This window comes from Monodelphis domestica, chromosome 5 (assembly GCF_027887165.1).
Source record: "Monodelphis domestica isolate mMonDom1 chromosome 5, mMonDom1.pri, whole genome shotgun sequence".
NCBI classification, from domain to species: domain Eukaryota; kingdom Metazoa; phylum Chordata; class Mammalia; order Didelphimorphia; family Didelphidae; genus Monodelphis; species Monodelphis domestica.
In genome coordinates this window covers 78,091,783-78,109,560 of record NC_077231.1, presented here as the reverse complement: position 1 = coordinate 78,109,560, position 17,778 = coordinate 78,091,783, and the positions used below count along the sequence as shown (strand labels likewise).

General features: G+C 38.4%; 1 protein-coding gene across 12 annotated transcripts in view; it reads left to right on the top strand.

The window, feature by feature from the left end:
• Positions 1–17,778, top strand: part of CEP83 (centrosomal protein 83) — a 125,936-nt gene that overhangs the window by 101,529 nt on the left and 6,629 nt on the right. For 6 of the 12 annotated variants that reach the window (XM_016425721.2, XM_016425723.2, XM_007503214.3 and 3 more), the window contains 6 exons: positions 1,430–1,574; positions 1,688–1,837; positions 11,021–11,096; positions 13,586–13,743; positions 14,452–14,553; positions 15,686–15,815. In XM_016425721.2, the coding sequence (XP_016281207.1) occupies positions 1,430–1,574; positions 1,688–1,837; positions 11,021–11,096; positions 13,586–13,743; positions 14,452–14,553; positions 15,686–15,815 (761 nt within the window). Of the gene's footprint in view, positions 1–1,429; positions 1,575–1,687; positions 1,849–11,020; positions 11,097–13,585; positions 13,744–14,451; positions 14,554–15,685; positions 15,816–17,778 lie in introns of those variants that run through there. The other 6 variants (XM_056800734.1, XM_056800736.1, XM_056800735.1 and 3 more) reach the window with 2 other exon arrangements.

Sequence of the window (17,778 nt, the reverse complement as noted above, 5' to 3'; positions counted from 1 at the left end):
CACCCTCACTATTCTGTGTGATTTCTTTAATTTTTTCATGTTAAGATTGGACTTGATATTTGAGAGCTATGATAGGACTTTTTAATGCTTCTGAACGTTTCTCTGCCTCATGGTAAATGAGGTATTGCTCACTTGTTTTATTGGTAAATGTGATATGCCATATCAGATTTATTGAAATAAATGATGTATTCATTATTTTTTTCCCTTTTCCTTGTAATAAATAACCCTGGCAATAAGGACGTCGCGAGATTGCAATGGACTAGATTATCCTCAGAGTTATACCGGAGTCAGTTTAAAATAGCTTGATTGTTCAGTTTTCAGTATGAACATTTTTACCTTAAAAATCAGCAAATACCACAAATCAGAGATTGATTTATTATTTTGTTGATTGTCCAGACTTGAGAATATGTTAATAATACAAAGTAAAATGAAAAGTTTGTTGTGTGTGTTTTATCTTTACCAATATACTTCCAATTATCATTTAGGAGGTTGAATTTGGCACCGAGTTATGCTGGTCTGAGTCTTGAATGCATGATTTGTTTGTTCTAAAGCAAATTCAAGGGGTCTAGGCATGCCTTATGCCAGTTCTCAGAGTCCATTTTATCTTTGGTGCTAGATAGACGTCTCCAATTTTAGTTTAGGAGGGCCATGTTGGTCTATCCAGGTGTTTTAGACCTTTACTAAAGTGTTGTCTCTGAATTATGTGGACATAACTTCATGGATTTTTTAATTGAACTGGTTTGGGAGAATGATTTTTGTTGTTTTTCCCTAGTTAATATTGAGCCATAGTCAAAAGAACTCTGGGTTCTTTTCTTAGTCTTTTGTGTTGTTGACTTTTATGAAATTGAATTAGATATTAATGTGCCTTTATTTTTCCACTTATGAAATGGAATATTTTTCTAATTAAGAAAACTGAAGATTTAGTAATAGGGTAAGTATCTATTTGGGAAATCTCAGAGAGCCAAGTCATTAGGCAGAAAAGGGGTCATTTAAAAAAAATCATACCTGATTAAATTTTACTCACCATATCCTTTGTCTTACAATGATTCTACATGTTGGGATTTCTTTATAGTTGAGGTTATTTAATAACAAAAGCCCTTTGGATAATAAAAAACCCCTGAATGGGACTTTGAAGATAAAAGGGAAAGAGATTTCAATATTTCTGGTTTTAACAGTTGGGACAAAAGATTAACTCTTAAGATTTACTTTACTTGAGTTTTCTTATGTTAAGGAGAATGTGTTGATCTTTAAAGAGCTTATTTAAATTACATGTTAAGGGAGACAATTCTTCACTATGTTATTTTGCAAAGTTATGGTTTCTATTTCTTTTAACCAGCATCCGTGAATGTCTGTTAAGCCCACTTTTAACTTAAAGGTAATAATGAACATAATTCATCTTTTTTTCTTTTGTTAACAACTAACCAACCAGGACTGCAGTCAGACAATGAAATCCTCAAGTCAGCTATTGAACGCCACAAAATGCTTTTATTAGAGAAAGACCGTGAATTAGTACGGAAAATACAAGCTGCCAAAGAAGAAGGTTACCAAAAACTAGCAGCCTTGCAAGATGAAAAGTAAGGACTTAAATACCTTGTTTTGTTTTAAATCTCTTTGTAAATGAAAACATTTTGCTGCTGTCTTATCCTTATTGTAGTTCTTTTAACATAATTATCATCTGTCGTTTTAGGCTAGAACTTGAGAACAAATTAGCAGATTTAGAGAAAATTAAAGTGGAACAAGATGTCTGGAGGCAATCTGAAAAGGATCAGTATGAAGAGAAAGTGCGGGCTTCACAGATGGCAGAAGAGTCGGCCAAAAGGGAGCTGCAGAGTATTAGGTTACATATGTGTACATATATCTTCTTTATTCTAAATCTTTAATGACTCTTCTAGCTGCGCATTGTTAAAGTTGAATAACTCTCTTTGGATGTACCATATTCATTATGTGAAAAGTGTATAATAAATGTTTGGAAATAAGGTTCTTAATCAGGAGGATTAAATATTAGTATTAAGCCAGCCATGTCAGTGAGTCTAGAATAATAATTTTACAAGGAACCTAGAGATGTTATTTTGTGTAGCCCCTTCTTTGTAGGAGCATCAATATCAAGACTGGGCTAGCTACACATTGTCTTCCTGAAGATCTCCAGGAAGTGGGTATAGATCTTCTTGGGAAGTCTGCTTCAATACTCTTTTCCTGCTATATTTTAGTTTTCCAGTCAGTTTTGTTGGGTCTTTTGTAAAAATAGAGAATTACTCATACAATAATGAACTTGACCCTAGTTTTCTTTTTTCTAAGCAAAATAGCCATTGTTCTTTTAACTACGTTCATACAGATTGTTTCCCAACCTATTAATCATTTTGATCACTATTCTGTGTCCCTTTCTAATTTTCTACCTTCTTTAAAAGGATTGAGGACAGTACAAGAATTATTTTCCAGGTTTTGCATGTTTTATTTCTGCTAATGTATCTCAATATTGATTTGACTTTTTTTAATAACTAAACTATAGTTCAGATTGGGAAGGTCAGCCATTAGTCATTTTTTTTTTACATTGTAGTAAAAAAAACCATGGAAATATAATTTAGACACCACTAATCTAGAATTTGTGACGATTCAGAAGGAGTTAGCAGGAAGTATAATGGAAAATAAGATTATTAAGTTCTTGAATAATAAATAATTATTAAGTACTTCTATGTATGCTTATGGATAGAAATGACCTTATATCCAGACATTATAATTATCAAAAGAATAGAAGTTGCTTGGACTTTTGCTTTAGTTTGTTAATTACAGATCATTCTTATTGCTTCATTAAAGCAGGACTTCAGTGATTTGGCTCCACTCTGCTCAACTAGTTCCAAGTCCTATATGTTTTTTAACGGTAATAAAATAGTTTCTTCAAAAACATTCCATAATTCTGTAAGGCTTTTACCACATTTAGACTGTGTTAATGAGGCTTCACTGTACTTACAGTTTAGCCAGTCTTTTCCCCTTCTGTTTTTCTATTTTTTTGGTTGCTAAGTATATATTGCTTTTTAATATGTTCTAGTGTTGTGCTGACTTTTTTCATAACAGTATTTATTACATTTATGATTTGTAAGGTCAATTACATCATCCAGTTCTTTTTTAAATATTAAAAAAAATAACAGGCTTCATTCAGAATTTATCATTCAAAAATTTAAATAATAATTTCAGACAGCCACAGAATTTTATTTCGTTATAGTGAAATTTTTCTAGTTAATTAAAATCACTTTAAATTTTACCTAATTATACAACAGGCATATTACAGAAAAGTTCTTGTTATGTGAAATTTTTGAAATGGAATAATTGTAAATGAACAAAATAGGCTTGCTATTTAGAGGAATTTGGTGGTGAATCCTTTGCAAAGAAAGTAATTATTTCTGAATTTATCATTTGTGCAAATTGAAATAAAAGCAGGTACATTAATTGTCTAATTGTACCAGCCTAGATAAAATCAGAGAGACCTATCAACATAAGATTGGCCCCTAATTTATACTTGTTTTTGGGACTACTGAATATGATCTACTAAGGCATGGAGGGATTGTCATTTGCATCAGTGGAAGTGACACACACATAACATGGGGAAAATCGTCTATTCTTGAAGTATTAGAATACTTCAGCAGCGATCCCCTGCATATTTCTGTTTTCCACAGAAATGCAGCCTCCCACCTTTGAATATAATAATTATTGATAAACAACTCTAGGAAGGCTTTTCTTTTAGTGTAAAAAACATTTTGGTCCAGGTATATAACACATTAAAATGCAAACATCCCCATGTGGGATCCATTCTAAAATCTGTTCCAGTGAATTTCTTAATTTATAATTAAACTTGAATTAATTTAAATTTTCATATGTACAATGACTTTTTGTCTAAAGGTATGATATATAAAAATAAAGAAGAAAAATATTCCATTGAAGGAAACGGAAAGATACTTGTAGATACCAGAATCAAGCAGATTATATTTGGACATTAAATTTTGCTCTTAATTTTTCTGGCAGTTATGGTAAAAAGAGAAGCATGTTTTATGAAACCATGATGCATGAAAATTGTTTTCCTAGAACTCAATTCAAGAAAGAATTTAGTGAGTTGTTACTAATAAGGATTAAGAGTAATAATAAGGATTGCAGATTCATACCTCAGGTCTATGATAGGTGTGGAAGGAACTGTGATTGAGGAAATGAGAAAGTTGTATTTCAGTAACACAGTGCCTGAGACCTAGTATTGCCAACTCTCATAGATTTTGATAATTACTTTATCCTTTAAAATAAACATCCCCTCAGTTCATTCCTTGCTAATTTCCTTCATTCACTTGATAATGATTTGTGAAGTACATCCTATGAGGTGGGCCCTGGTGACAAAAGAGAAATCATCACTGTCCTGAAGGATCTCACATTTTATAGGAGGGGAAACTTACAATAAATACAAAGGCATCAGGGCGTTGGGATAGGACACTGTGAGAACATAAGGGATCAGATGGACCATGGGTAGGAGGTAGTACTTGAACTGAACCTTTAAAGAAGGATCTGAGGGGGAGATGAGAAAGAGAGGAAGAAATTTCATTTGTGGGAGAGAGCCCATACAAAGGTCAGGGATAGGGGTTAGAATTGCCTATGCATGTCCCTGAGTAGGTGAGCCAGCGTCAGACTGTAAATGTCTGTAAATACCAGGTGGAGGAATTGATAGTTTATCCTAGAGGCAGAAGGGAGACTGGAGTGAAATACTTAGATCTCTGTTTTAGGAATACCACTTGGGTATCTGTGTGGAGATGGTTTGGAGGGAGGAAGAGGCTGAAAAGCAGGGAGATCACTTAGGAGGCTACTGAAATAGTCCAGACAAGAAGGAATGGTGACTCCAATTAAGGAAAGATTGGAGCAGAGGAATCAGAGTATACCCTGAGCCAGATTAAAATAAATTGGGAAGTATAAATCATCATGTTTTACCTCCATTTCTATTTGAATTTGATACCACTAGATTAGAATATATATTTTGCAGATCCAGCTGTTTCAACACTCATTTCCATTTTTGGTTTACAACTTGTACGTAGGTTTTTTGAATTTAGCTTAATTTAGTTTTCTCTTCTCGGTAGTCCTGTAAAATAGCATACTAGAAGCCCTTAGTGTAGTTAGGACTGGGATTAAGGATATTCATAGCAATTTAGGGCCACCTAGGGCACAATGTACAATATAGGAGGGCACATTAAGGGATGCTTCTTAATATTACTTTTTATAAATATGCATAGTTTTGTAAGTGCTAGAAAAATGTTATAGAACATACAGGGCTAAGAATAGGGGAATAGATAAAGGGAGCCAACTCCAATACTTATCTATCTCTCTTCCTCTTTGCTTCCCCTCTTAGCAGGACTAGATTCAGGAAACAAAGCTGAACAATTTGTAGTTTGCAATCTTCCATATCAACCCTAATAGCTTAACTAGTCCTCTAGAGAGTAATATGCAACCATACATGATCCCACCATTCCTCACTTTGCAAAGTAACTTGAATCATCTCAGGAAAATCCATAAAAACAAAGTATAAAAACAGTGAAGGCGTGAGTTACATTATGGATTTTAGAAACATCAATATAGGGTCTACATAATTGTTAGTTTCCTATAGCTTGTTCCAGAGCCGCTAGCACTTGAAAAAACAAAACAAAACAACCCTTATACTTCTTTCTCAGAATTGATACTAAGAGTAGGTTCCAAGTATAATAGTGATAAGGGCTAGGCAATGGGAGTTAAGTGACTTGCCCAGGGTCACATAGCTAGCCATTGTCTGAGGCCAAATTTGAAACCAAGAGCTCCCATCTCCAGCTATGGCCCTCTATCCACTGAGCCCCTAGCACTAACATTTTTAAAACAATCTTTTTTTTTTTATAATTCTTTTGTTAGACTTTCCTTCTGATCTTTCCATAAACCTGATACAGTAACTTAGCTCACATAATAAAGAATTTGATGATCACTTTAAATCAGTTGACAAGCATTAAATGCTCACTATGTACCAGGGACTGTGTTAATCTCTTAGTATACAAAGGGGGGAAAAAAAAGCAATTCCTGACCCCACAGAACTTCCATTTGAGTGGAGGAAATAATACATAGGTGTCTAGGAGGTATAGTGAATAGATCACTGGACTTGGATTTAGGAAGAACTGACTTCAAATACTGCCTCTGACAGTACCTCTGTGACCTTGGGCAAATCATTTAACCTCTCTCAGCCTCATTTTCTTCATTTGTAAAATGGGGATGATGAAAATGGCACCTACCTCATAAGGTTGTTGTGAGGATCAATTGAGATCAGTGTAAAAAACTTTGACAACTTTAAAGCACTCTATATGTGTTAGCTATTATATAGCTAAAAACATATAAGATAAATGTAGAGCAGGTAGGAGATAGTTTTAGAGGGATTAACACTAGTAGCTGGAAGGACCAGGAATGGCCTGCTGGAGTGCTGGAGAGGTAGTTCTTAAGCTGGGTCTCAACTGGAAGCCAGGGATTCTAAGATCCAAGGGGCAGGAAGGAGAGAGCATTCTAGCATTAAGCAGCAGTCAGTTCAGAGGCACAGTCAAGAAACAGGAGTGTCACACTTGTGATAGGATCACAGAATGTGTGGAGAGGAGTAAATGTGAGGAGTTTGGGAAGGGATGGTAGTAAGGAACTAGGTTGTGAAAAGCATCCCATGTCAATCAACAGACTTTACATTTGATCCTGGAGGTACTAGGGACCCACTGGAACTCATTGCACAGGGTTAGGGGGAGGCGACCTGACCAGACTCATTCATTAGGAAAACCATTTTGGCAGCAGAGTGGAAGGATTAATTGGTGTGGTGAAAGGGCAGGGTGAGGGAGGGAGAAGAATGAAAAGGTAATTACAGGAGTCTCAGGGAGAGGTAATGAGAACCTGAGCTAGGATAGAGACTATGAGTAGACAGAAGAGAGATGTGTTTGAGAAATGTTGCAGGGAAAGAAATAAGTTTTGACAACAGATAATATATGTGGGATAGATAGATAGGATAAATGAGAGAGAAGCTGAAGATGACACTGAAATATTGAACTTGGGCACTTGATTAGGATGATGGCGTCCTTGCCAATAATAGAAAGGTAATGACAGAGTAAGAAAAAGTAGTACAGTCCAGCCCTCCCCACATTTATTCCGACAAAACTCTAAGGAGGATTCCCTAATCAGATAGTGATTAGGGAATCTAAAGGAAAACCACAGTTGGTCCTATCCAAATTGATCCAGCCCAAGATCACAAATTTGGCCTATAGGCAAGTGACCAAGGAAAGATCTGTGGAAAAGAAATGGGCCCACACTTCTGTCATTCTGATCCTGAGGAAAGATCTTGCTTTCAACCCACTGGCACAGACCAACTGTGACTCAGGAGTTGTATCAGGCTAAGGGCTGTGGGTCCAGTAGTGGCCTATATATGGAGCCTTCCAGCTGAGAGGAGTAGGGGTCAACAATAGCATGCTGGAGTTCCACCCAGGGGCAAGTCTTCAGTTACATTGCTAAAACTTAATCCAGGATCTGTAACTTGTAAGAAGGGCAGTGATAAGACCTTGCTTAGAATCAAACGGCTCATCTCCTTTCCGTTAATTGCTACTAACATCCTTGAAGAACATAACACACATTACCTGGAAAACACATTGCTAAGACCCTCTGCCGTGCCCCCCCCCCCAAGAGAATACAAATCAGGACCAAACATGACCCTGTCATTCCCAATAGAAATATAGACCATGGTTCTACCATAAAGTCCCAATTTGGAAAATAAAACTGGAAAAAATTAGTAAAAAAAACAGACTTCCATGACCAAAAGCTATTATAGATCAAAGGATACCTGAGACAAAAGTACAGAAGAGGAGACTAATTCTAAGATATAAACAAGAAAAATGTTAAAGAAAAACACAGCCACCAAGTGAACTAGAATTCCCAAAAGAAATAAAGCAAGAATTTAAAATATTATAAGTGAAATAAGAGTACTAGAGAAAATTAAGAAAAATGACAGATTCAGGAGGCAGACTTTGAAAGTCAATTAAATTAGTACAAGAAGTATAAAACTTTACCTTGGTATTAGGCTCTTTGAAAATTAGAATGGACTAAATAGAATTTAGTGATTCCATGAGAAAATAAAAAATATTAAGACAAAGTCAAAAAGCTGAAAAAATAGAAAATAGTGTAGCTAAGAAGCATTAAATAATGTTATAGTGTAAGTGTTACAGTGTAAAAACTAATTTAACAATATAAATTATCAAAAGCAGTTGACCTAAAAAGAGATCAAGGAAAGGTCATTTGAAATTTTTTGGAGTACTTGTTAACTGGTACTGAAAAGTAAGCCTGGATATCATTTTTTAAGAAATAATGAAGGAAAACTGTCCAGATCTTTTATAATCAAAGGACAAAGAAAAAAATGGAAGAATCTACCAATCACTTCTTGAAAGCAGTCTGAAAATAAAATATCCCCAAGGATATAATACTCAAAAAAGAGCTTTCAGGTCAAAGAAAGATAAATTCTGTTTTGCATATATTGCGTTTGAGATGTCTCCAGGAAATCCAGTTTGAAATATGTAACAGGCATTTTGTGATACAGGAATAGAACTTCAGGAGGAAATGGTAGGGCCAAAGAAATCTGGGAACCATCAGCATTAAGATGATCATTGAATTCTATTGAGTTGAAGAGATCAAATGGGAGACTGGAAAGAGCAAAGAGAAGAAGGCCAGAGTGGGAAGGGCACCTAGAGTTTGTGACTGTGACCTGGATGAAGCACCCCCAAAAGCATGGGAAGGAATAGTCAGACAGGTTGGAGGACAATGAAGAAAGAATGGAATTATGGCAACCCAAAAAGAAGAGATTATTTACAGACAGGTGGTTGACAGCAGTGTCAAATGCTACTGAGAGGTCAGGAAGGTGGAGATTTGAGATGAGGCTGTTACTTTAAAAGATGATTGGTAACTGTACAAAGGTGGTAGATCGTAGGGTAAGGGAGCAAGGCATTCAAGCATAGAGGTTGGTATTGAGTCCAACTGGTTGATAAGGGTTCACTACTGAGAAGATGAGAGAATGTAACCAGAACAGAGATGGGGACATGGGATAGAATAAAGGAACTTGAAGTTAAGATGAGGCCCAAAGTAGGTTTAGGAGCAGGGCATGGGGAGAAGGGGAAAGATAAGATGTATGGTGATTCGAAGAAAATGGTCCACATTCATGAGAAGGATTCAAGTTGGCTTTTTTTTTTTTAAGTAGATTGCCAATAATGCCTACCCCAAAAAGCCTTCTTGGTTATTTGGGCCTTTCCAACAGTTGCTTCACTAGGTAAAAAGCCTTTATTTACTATTCTATAAGCCCCCAAAGCTGTTTTGGAAGAATTGACTAAAGGCTTTTCATCTGCTGGTTTGGTGTTCTTTACATGAAGTACTCCATCATCTTTGGGATGTTTTATTCTCCAGCCACATTATATTTAGTGAAGAATTTGGGCCTCCAATCAACACAAATGATATTCATTTTTGGTTCTGATTTCAAATCAGCAAAGACTTATTAAATGCCTAATTGTGAGCTGCTTGGGCACTTCAGGATGTTAAGTTATTAGAATTGGTAATATGTAGCCTCCTAAAGGGAAGAACTGATTTCATTCAGTTTTTTTTGTTTTTGCATTTAACCTTATGTTTTTCACCAAGCACACAGTAGGTGCTAAATAAATGCTTGTTGAAGTAGGTATAATACCAAATATAGATAAGTGAGTAATAGGAAGTAATTTGAAGAAGGGGAGGGCTCTAGCCACTGGGAATATCAAGAAAGATTTTACAGGAGGTAGCACCCAAGCCACATTTTGGAAGACTCAGCAAGACTGTATTAAATGACCTCTATGTTCCAGGCCCCAGACTAATCTCTTGGAGAAGTAAAGAGAAGAGCAAAAAAGTCTGTGACAGCAAAGAACCTGGCTTCTCTCTGGGGGAGGATTCAGGAACTTGGAATTGAGGAGGGGGCTCCTTCCAGAGGGGAGGAATGGCTTATGAGAATGCAGGGCCATTGCAATATTTACTGAGGTCATGCCCTATTCAGAGTATTGTGACAGGTGTGGAAGGCATACTCGTGCACGCACACACACACACACACAGAGTCTGTGTCTCTGTCTTTCTCACCTAGTGTCTCTTTCTTCAGGGAAAAGGAGCTTGAATCCTAGGTAACTTTTTGTCTGCCATTATGTGATCATCACTAAAAAAAGTTCCTGGGATGGTCTGTCTCCCTACTTTCTGCTGGCTCTTCACCTTGAACAGTGTCATAGGCTATGTTTACTCCTCCTTGAGAACCTTTGAATGAGCACCCTGAAAGTGGGCGTTTCCAAGCTCTGGGCTGTTGCACCTATAGCTCCTGAATCCAGTCAGGGCTGATGCTTACTTCATGCCCAAGTCACTTCATTCATTACTATCAACAGCAGAACACAGCTGTGACTTAGTGGATACAGTTGAAGAAATTTTCAAAGAGGTTAAAAATATTTCCTAGGGTCAGGTTTGGGAAGTGCAAGAGGCATGATTTGAACTCAGGTCTTCCTGGTTGTAAGTCCAACACAACTCACAGTGACTCTTTCATAGCAACTGGGTAGCCCAATGAGCATTATAAAAAAAGAATACTTTTGAGTTTGAGGAGGAAGGAGATAAAGTCATTCAAACCTAGCATAATACTCTGCTCCCTCGACTAACCATAGATGGACTCTTCCATGTATGTGCTTCTCACTCAGGACCCCCATTCCCCTCTCTTCTCCCTGCTGTGAGGCTGACATTTTGACTGAAGAGTGCAAAATGTTCTCTTTTACCTTCGTGCTGACTGGTGCCTTTCCAGGGTGCATGTAGAGTACAGGGCAAGGCGCTGGGCTCCTTGGTCTTTTGGTAAAGATGGAGTCACCTTTCAATATGCGATTTTCTTAAGCATTATAAAGATCTGCTGTTAGAGTAGAAATTGTTAATTCACGACACTATATGTTCTTAATATTGCACTTTGTTACAATTGTCAAATTTTTAGGATGAAGCTTCAACAGCAGATGATTGCCAATGAGAATGCAGAAAAAGAAAAAGTTGAAAATGTTGATCTGAAACAGGTAAGAGTTTATTTTCACTGCACTGAGTGCTATGGCTACTGAGAGAAGCCAAAGACAATCACTGTCCTCAAGGAGACTGAGCACCTGGATAGATGGAGTGGGTAGATGGTGGGATCAGGATAACTTCTCTTCCTGAGTTTTCATCCGGCCTCGGCTTCTTGAGCAAGTCACTTAACTGTTTGTCACCATTATTTCATCTGTAAAACGAGCTGAAGAAGGAAATGGCAAACCATTCCAGAAAAACCCCCCAAAGGTTGGGAATAACTGAACAACATTTATAAATTACAAACACACACACACACACTCTCTCTCTCTCTCTCTCTCTCTCTCTCTCTCTCTCTCTCTCTCTCTCTCTCTCTCTCTCTCTCTCTCTCTCTCTCTCTCCCTCTCTCCCTCCCTCTCCTCTCTCTCTTTCTCTCCTCTCTCTCTTTCTCTCCCTCTCCTCTCTCTCTCTCTCTCTCTCTCTCTCTCTCTCTCTCTCTCTCTCTCTCTCTCTCTCTCTCTCTCTCTCTCTCTCTCCTCTCTCTCTTTCTCTCCTCTCTCTCTTTCTCTCCCTCTCCTCTCTCTCTCTCTCTCTCTCTCTCTCTGTCTCTCTCTGTCTCTCTCTCTCTCCCTCTCCTCTCTCTCTTTCTCTCCTCTCTCTCTTTCTCTCCCTCTCCTCTCTCTCTCTCTCTCTGTCTCTCTCTGTCTCTCTCTCTCTCTCCCTCTCCTCTCTCTCTTTCTCTCCTCTCTCTCCTCTCTCTCTTTCTCTCCCTCTCTCTCTCTCTGTCTCTGTCTCTGTCTCTGTCTCTGTCTCTCTCTCTCTCTCTCTCTCTGTCTCTCTCTCTGTCTCTCTCTCTCTCTGTCTCTCTGTCTCTGTCTCTCTCTCTCTCCTCTCTCTCTCTCTCTCTCTCTGTATAAAGAAGCAACGGGCATAGGGGATATAGAAAGAGTTGTGAAGGGAAGGAAGAGACAGGCTGTGTGACTTTGGACAAGTTACTTCCCTTCTTACTTCCCTAGACTCTCTAATTGTGTTGGTAGAAGGAATTCCTCACCTGGGATCTCCCTATAGCAATGAAATCACAGTTAGGGTCTCTATTCCTGTCCTATTACTTTGCCAATATAGTCATTCTGAGATATGCAACAAAAATATGAATTTTAAAAGAGTTAAATAAAAATGAGTTTTTAAAAGCATTAAAAATTTTATTTATCACTTGTACAAAAATGTTTTGCTCTCACTAAAAATATAATGCTTCCATTAATAATAATATTTCTTAGAGCAGTATAATTGAATATGCTCCATGATTATGGAAAAGCCTTATATATATATATATCCTAGGAGATAGGGCAAGTATATGAATAATAATTATTATTGTTCAGTTAATTTAAACAAAGGTAGTTGGGAAGGTGAATTTTTTCTTTCTTTTTGGGGTGGGGGTGGAGGCAGGGAATACTTTGTGAAAAGATACACAGTGTAATAGCAGCAGTAATAGCAATGTAATTCCAGCAGTAGGCCCAGGAGTCCTATTTCTAGGTATGTAAGTAATCACCCCACACTTAAAATGTATTTGCCAAAATTGAATTGCCTCTCATTTTGCAGTTCAGCAGTGTTCAGTCCAGATCCATTCTTCTTTATGTTCTACCAAGGACCCAGTGTCGCCTTTTCTTAGTTGTGCTATTGTTTGAGTGTCTTGACCTGGGTTGGTCCATAGGATGCAGGTAGGCAAGTCCTGAATGATTAGGCTGTAAAAGGCAAGTTAGTGCCCGGCTATGAAAGAGTTTAATGCCCACCAGTGGTTTATCTTGAACCCGGGAGTCAACAGGAAATTGTTGGAGTTGATAGAATCAGGAGGAGTGTGTTTTCAGATTTGTGCTTCAGGAAAATCATTTTGGAAGCTTCATAGGAGATGAGTCAAAAAAGAGAGCATGATCCAGGGAGATCAAGGAGGAGGTGATTGGGACAATGCAGAAAAGAGGGGGGTAGATGTCAGACATCCTGGGGAGGAGGTGGGCAGGAACCCTTCTTCCAGCTGCTTATCTTAGAGCCCTGGGTCAAAAGGAAAAAACTTAACAACTTTTTATTTAGCAAAATGCTTGGGGGGAGAAAAATATTAAATTTTTGGCTAGAAATGTGTTATATGGGTTGTTACCCATTACTTTTACTGTGAACGACTGCCTGAACTCAAGGTTGATATTTTCTGTGAGGCAAGGGGAAATTTTGGAAATAGCTAAATATTACTTTCTCTTCACATTCTCCTCACTGTGAGGAAGACAGAGGAGAAGGACTTATTAAAGCAGGCTGGGAAATGAAGCTCAAGGCAGTTGTGAAAGTATGTGCTCCGTAGATACCAGCCATGAGAATGCTTCTGGTGGCTGTAGTTGGTGGCTTGAGCCACTGATGGCACCAAGGGAGTGTCTGGGGGGAACATCCAGATTTTCTCCTTTTTACATTTGGTATTTTTGCTTAATAATTATCTGTTTTTCCTCCCCCCCTGCTTTTTCTTTCAAAGCAAATTAGTGGTTTACAGATCCAAGTTACCTCCCTCACACAGTCGGAGACCGAGTTGGTGGATTCTAACCGAATGCTGAAAGAGATGGTGGAAAAGCTGAAACAGGAATGCCGCAGTGCACGGACTCAAGCAGACAAGGCTCAACTAGAGGCCGAAAAGTAGGCTCAGCTAGACTTCCTTACAAATGATGCGCAGCTCTCTTCCTGATAATCCTGGCACTCATTGTATACGTGTGTGTACGTGCATTTATGCGTAAAGAGGGGGAGAGAGACAATATGCTTTACTCTGCATTCTGTGAGTCCCTTAACTCTCCATCGGCAGGTAGATGGCATGTTTCAGCTTGAATCCTTTGGAATTGTGGTTGGTCATTGTGTCAATCAGAGTTCATAAGTGTTCCTAGTTGATTTATATAATTTTACAGTATTGTCATTAGTGTACAACTATTGTTTTTGCTCACTTCATTGAATACTTTCTTTAGTTTAAAAAAAAAGAAATGTGAAGTGCCCAGACATGGCAGACACCAGAAAACATTATATAGAGGAAAATTCATTACATTTTAACAGATAGGAAACATCTGGTGACCATTGTGGAGTAACCTCCAGGCCATTTGGTAGTATGTATTCATTGAAGTCAGTGCCAAATGAGAAGACACAGAGCATAACTGAGGCAGCTCTGACTCGCTCCATCTAAGCAAGCCATTGATTTAGAAAAATGAACAGCAAAAACTATGAAGAAGAAGTAACTTAAAAGATACTCTCAGAAAAATAGATACACAGTGAGAAAAGGAAGCAAGTCAGTGGTTTAGTGATTAGATGGGATAACCCATGGGAGCTGATCTTCTCTGTTGTTTCTCATGCTTTCTCAAGAGATGTAGGAACAGGCTCCCAGGATGTCGGGTGTTCTCCTTGTGGAAGATTTGTAGGAGGGCATGGACGAGAGAAGGCAATCTACACCCTTAGAGAGAGAAGGTAGAAATCAGCTCCCCACAGATGAAGAAAAACTGAGGCCAGAGAGGGGTGAGGGGATACACACATCCATCAGTTTCACAATGACCATGGACAGCTTTATCGAAAGAACAGATGTGCTGACATGGACAGAGGGCCCAGTCATTGCAGTGTGCCATGGAAGTGATGATGAATGACAGTAAATGACATTGATGCGCATTATTTCATTTGGGCTGCACAGCAGCCTTGTGGATAGATGCTGGAGATATTATTAACCCCCTTTTACAGATTATCAATTGAGCACAGAGTTGAATGGCATGAGGAGATTGGGCTGGATTACCTTCAGGGCAGAGCTTCTCCATGAAAGCAGAGGCCTATGGTTTTAATCCCAACCTTCTTTTGTTGCTCTGTGCTCATGAGTTATGAATACAACTGTCCCTGAAGGTGTGAAAAGAAACGAGCCAGAGGGTGATAGAGAAATGCAGTTGTGTGTGTGTGTGTGTGTGTGTGTGTGTGTGTGTGTGTGTGTGTTCATTCACGTGCATGCACACGCGACAGCAGCTTAGCCTCCATGGAGTCACACACGAAAGAAAGAAGAGCAAGAGTAAAAGAAGTCATCAAAGGCCCTTCTCATGAAAAAGAAATGGTCAAGTGGTGAGGGTGAGGGAGCACAATCCACAGTGAACAGGGCAGCCTCCAGATGTCAGGCATGACCAGAGAATGCCCTTGGAGTGGTAGGTGGGCCTCTGGGGAGCTTGTGGGAGTTTCAGACTAAGGATGGGTATGTAGTGAGGGGCTGTGTTCTGCGTCAGTGAAGAGAACTCAGTGTTTCAGTATTATCCTAGAGCTATTTTAGTATTTATACATGAGGAAACCTTGGAAGGTCAGTTAATTAGACCATAGCCATATAGCTAAGAAGTTAGAATCAAGATGTGAACCTGGGTCTTCCTGACTGTCAGGTATATTCCTCTCCTCACAAGAGGCCTCCCTAGGCCTCTTCCCTGGCCTAGGAATCAGGAGACCTGAGCTCCTTTCTTGATCTGTGATTTTGTGGTTAAAATGAATAGTGCAATGACTGTTACAATATCAGTGTGATCTTACATTGTTTAGGAAAACGAATTCTTAATTTTTTTCTTCCATATTTATCTTTGATTAGTGCGTTGGAAGAGAAGCGGATAGAATGGTTGGAAGAGAAGCATAAACTTCATGAACGTATTCAAGAAAAAGAAGAGAAATATAAGCAGGCCAAAGAAAAGCTTCAGCGAGCTTCACTGGCTCAAAAAAAGGTAGGCAAAGGCTTCTTATTGTTCTCAATAATGTTAACAGTCATCACAACAACATCAGTAGTAATTCCCCTGCTCTCAGATTTATAGAGTTCTTAAGCAATTTATTTTGAGAAGAAGGCTTTAAGAGCATGTTTATTTTCAAATTTAAACATTTCTGAAAAGTCTACTAGAGAGGGATGGAATAGTCAGATTCATTGACAAGTCAATTGTTTGCAATTCAATGCATTTTGCAAAAGAAAATGTTATATTGTATCTTATTAAAAAAAAATGTCCTCACCTGAGTCACAGAGGAAGATAGAAAGTGATAGGGCAAGACTTGTGATGCCCAAATTTCACTCTCTTTCCACAACCCCTTGCTGTTTCTCTGCTGGTTTGCTTAAATTCTCTGAAGTCAGCAGCCCCTGAGAAGTGAGTTGAGCCATAATATGTCTGGAGTGTAGTAGTGATAGTGTTGTTCCTATTATCCATCACCACCATTTATATAATTATTGTAAGGAGGAAAAAATGCTGTTATTCTACTGGTGCTGCTGTGTGGAGTGAGAAGTGGAATTCAGCTGTCTCAAGAATTAAGAATTAGTATCACAGAGGGCAGTGGAGAGATGCCTGGTGGGTATGAGCAGGCTGCAGCATGTACCCAGAGTACCAGTCTCAGTTGGCCATTCTAGTTCATGAGACAGGCTTCTTTCATGTCTACAGTGTGACTGAGGAAGCTTTGGGGAGCAGCATTGGCAAGTGTTGTCAGGGGGAGGATCACAGAGACATTCCTTGTGTCATTAACATGCCAGTTCTCCACATTTGAAGAGTGAAGCGAATACATTTCTCAGATTCCCAGACAGAACTGGAATGGGCCTTAGAGATTCCCTAAATCTCTTTATGGTGAGGATCCCAAAGCCCAAAAGGGGGGCATTGGTTTGATCACAGCTAGAATTCAGCTCTCCTGATTTTGCTACCCCTTTAATTTAAGAAGGCAGCATTTCAGTAACATCAGTTTCCCATTTATGAATTGTGCTTAAGTTGGGAACTGCCTGTTCCCCAATGTCATCAACATTGGGGCCTCTAGACAAATGGTTTGAGAGTCCACTGAATTCCCATTTCACTTTCAGACTTTGCCACGTTTTCCTCCCTGCAATAACTAAATCATCATCGCAATGAAATGAGTGAATATAAAAATCTGTTGTTTGTATATTTACTTTCCTTATATCCCTTTGCTTTCTCTCATAGTGACTGGGTGTGGTACTAATGGTATCTAGATTTTCCATGGCTCAGAATAATTTCATTGCACAACTTCCGTTTACTGGTTCAAGCCCTAGAATGAGGGAGGAGACTAAATTCTACCCACTTTGCTAGAAATAAAAGAGCTGGCATTATTTTTCTTTAGGCAGCTTTCAGTTAATGTTTCTTTAGACAGACATTCATTTATTCAGATATGATTCTGGGGCCAAAGTAACATCCAATTAGTGATGTAAAATGCAGTTAAGATATTAAGGAGAATGAAGGTAGAAAAGGAGCTTTTGAACTGGATTAACAGAATAATGGAAAGATTTGGTGCAGAGTTATATGGTTCTAGCTGACCAAAGCTAATTTCAGCATGCTTAAAAGGAGACAATTCTAGGGTGGAAGCCCATCCAGTTACAGACTTTGGACCTGATGAATCTTTGTCAAATAATGCAGATATATTGTGGATCAACAAACACGCACGGCTAATATGGAAATGTTTTGCATGACTTCATATGTTAAATTGATGCCTTACTTTTGAAAGAAGAGGGAAGAGCTATAGGGGAGAGAGGGAGAAAATTTAGAACCCCAATTTTAAAAAAATTAATATTACAAATTTTTACATGTAATTGGAAATATTAAATGATATAAAATATATTGGAAAAATCCAACTTAAACTATCAGAAAGGAATTAAATGTATGCTACTGCCATTCTTTGGCAGCCAATTATTTAAAACCTTTGGACCTC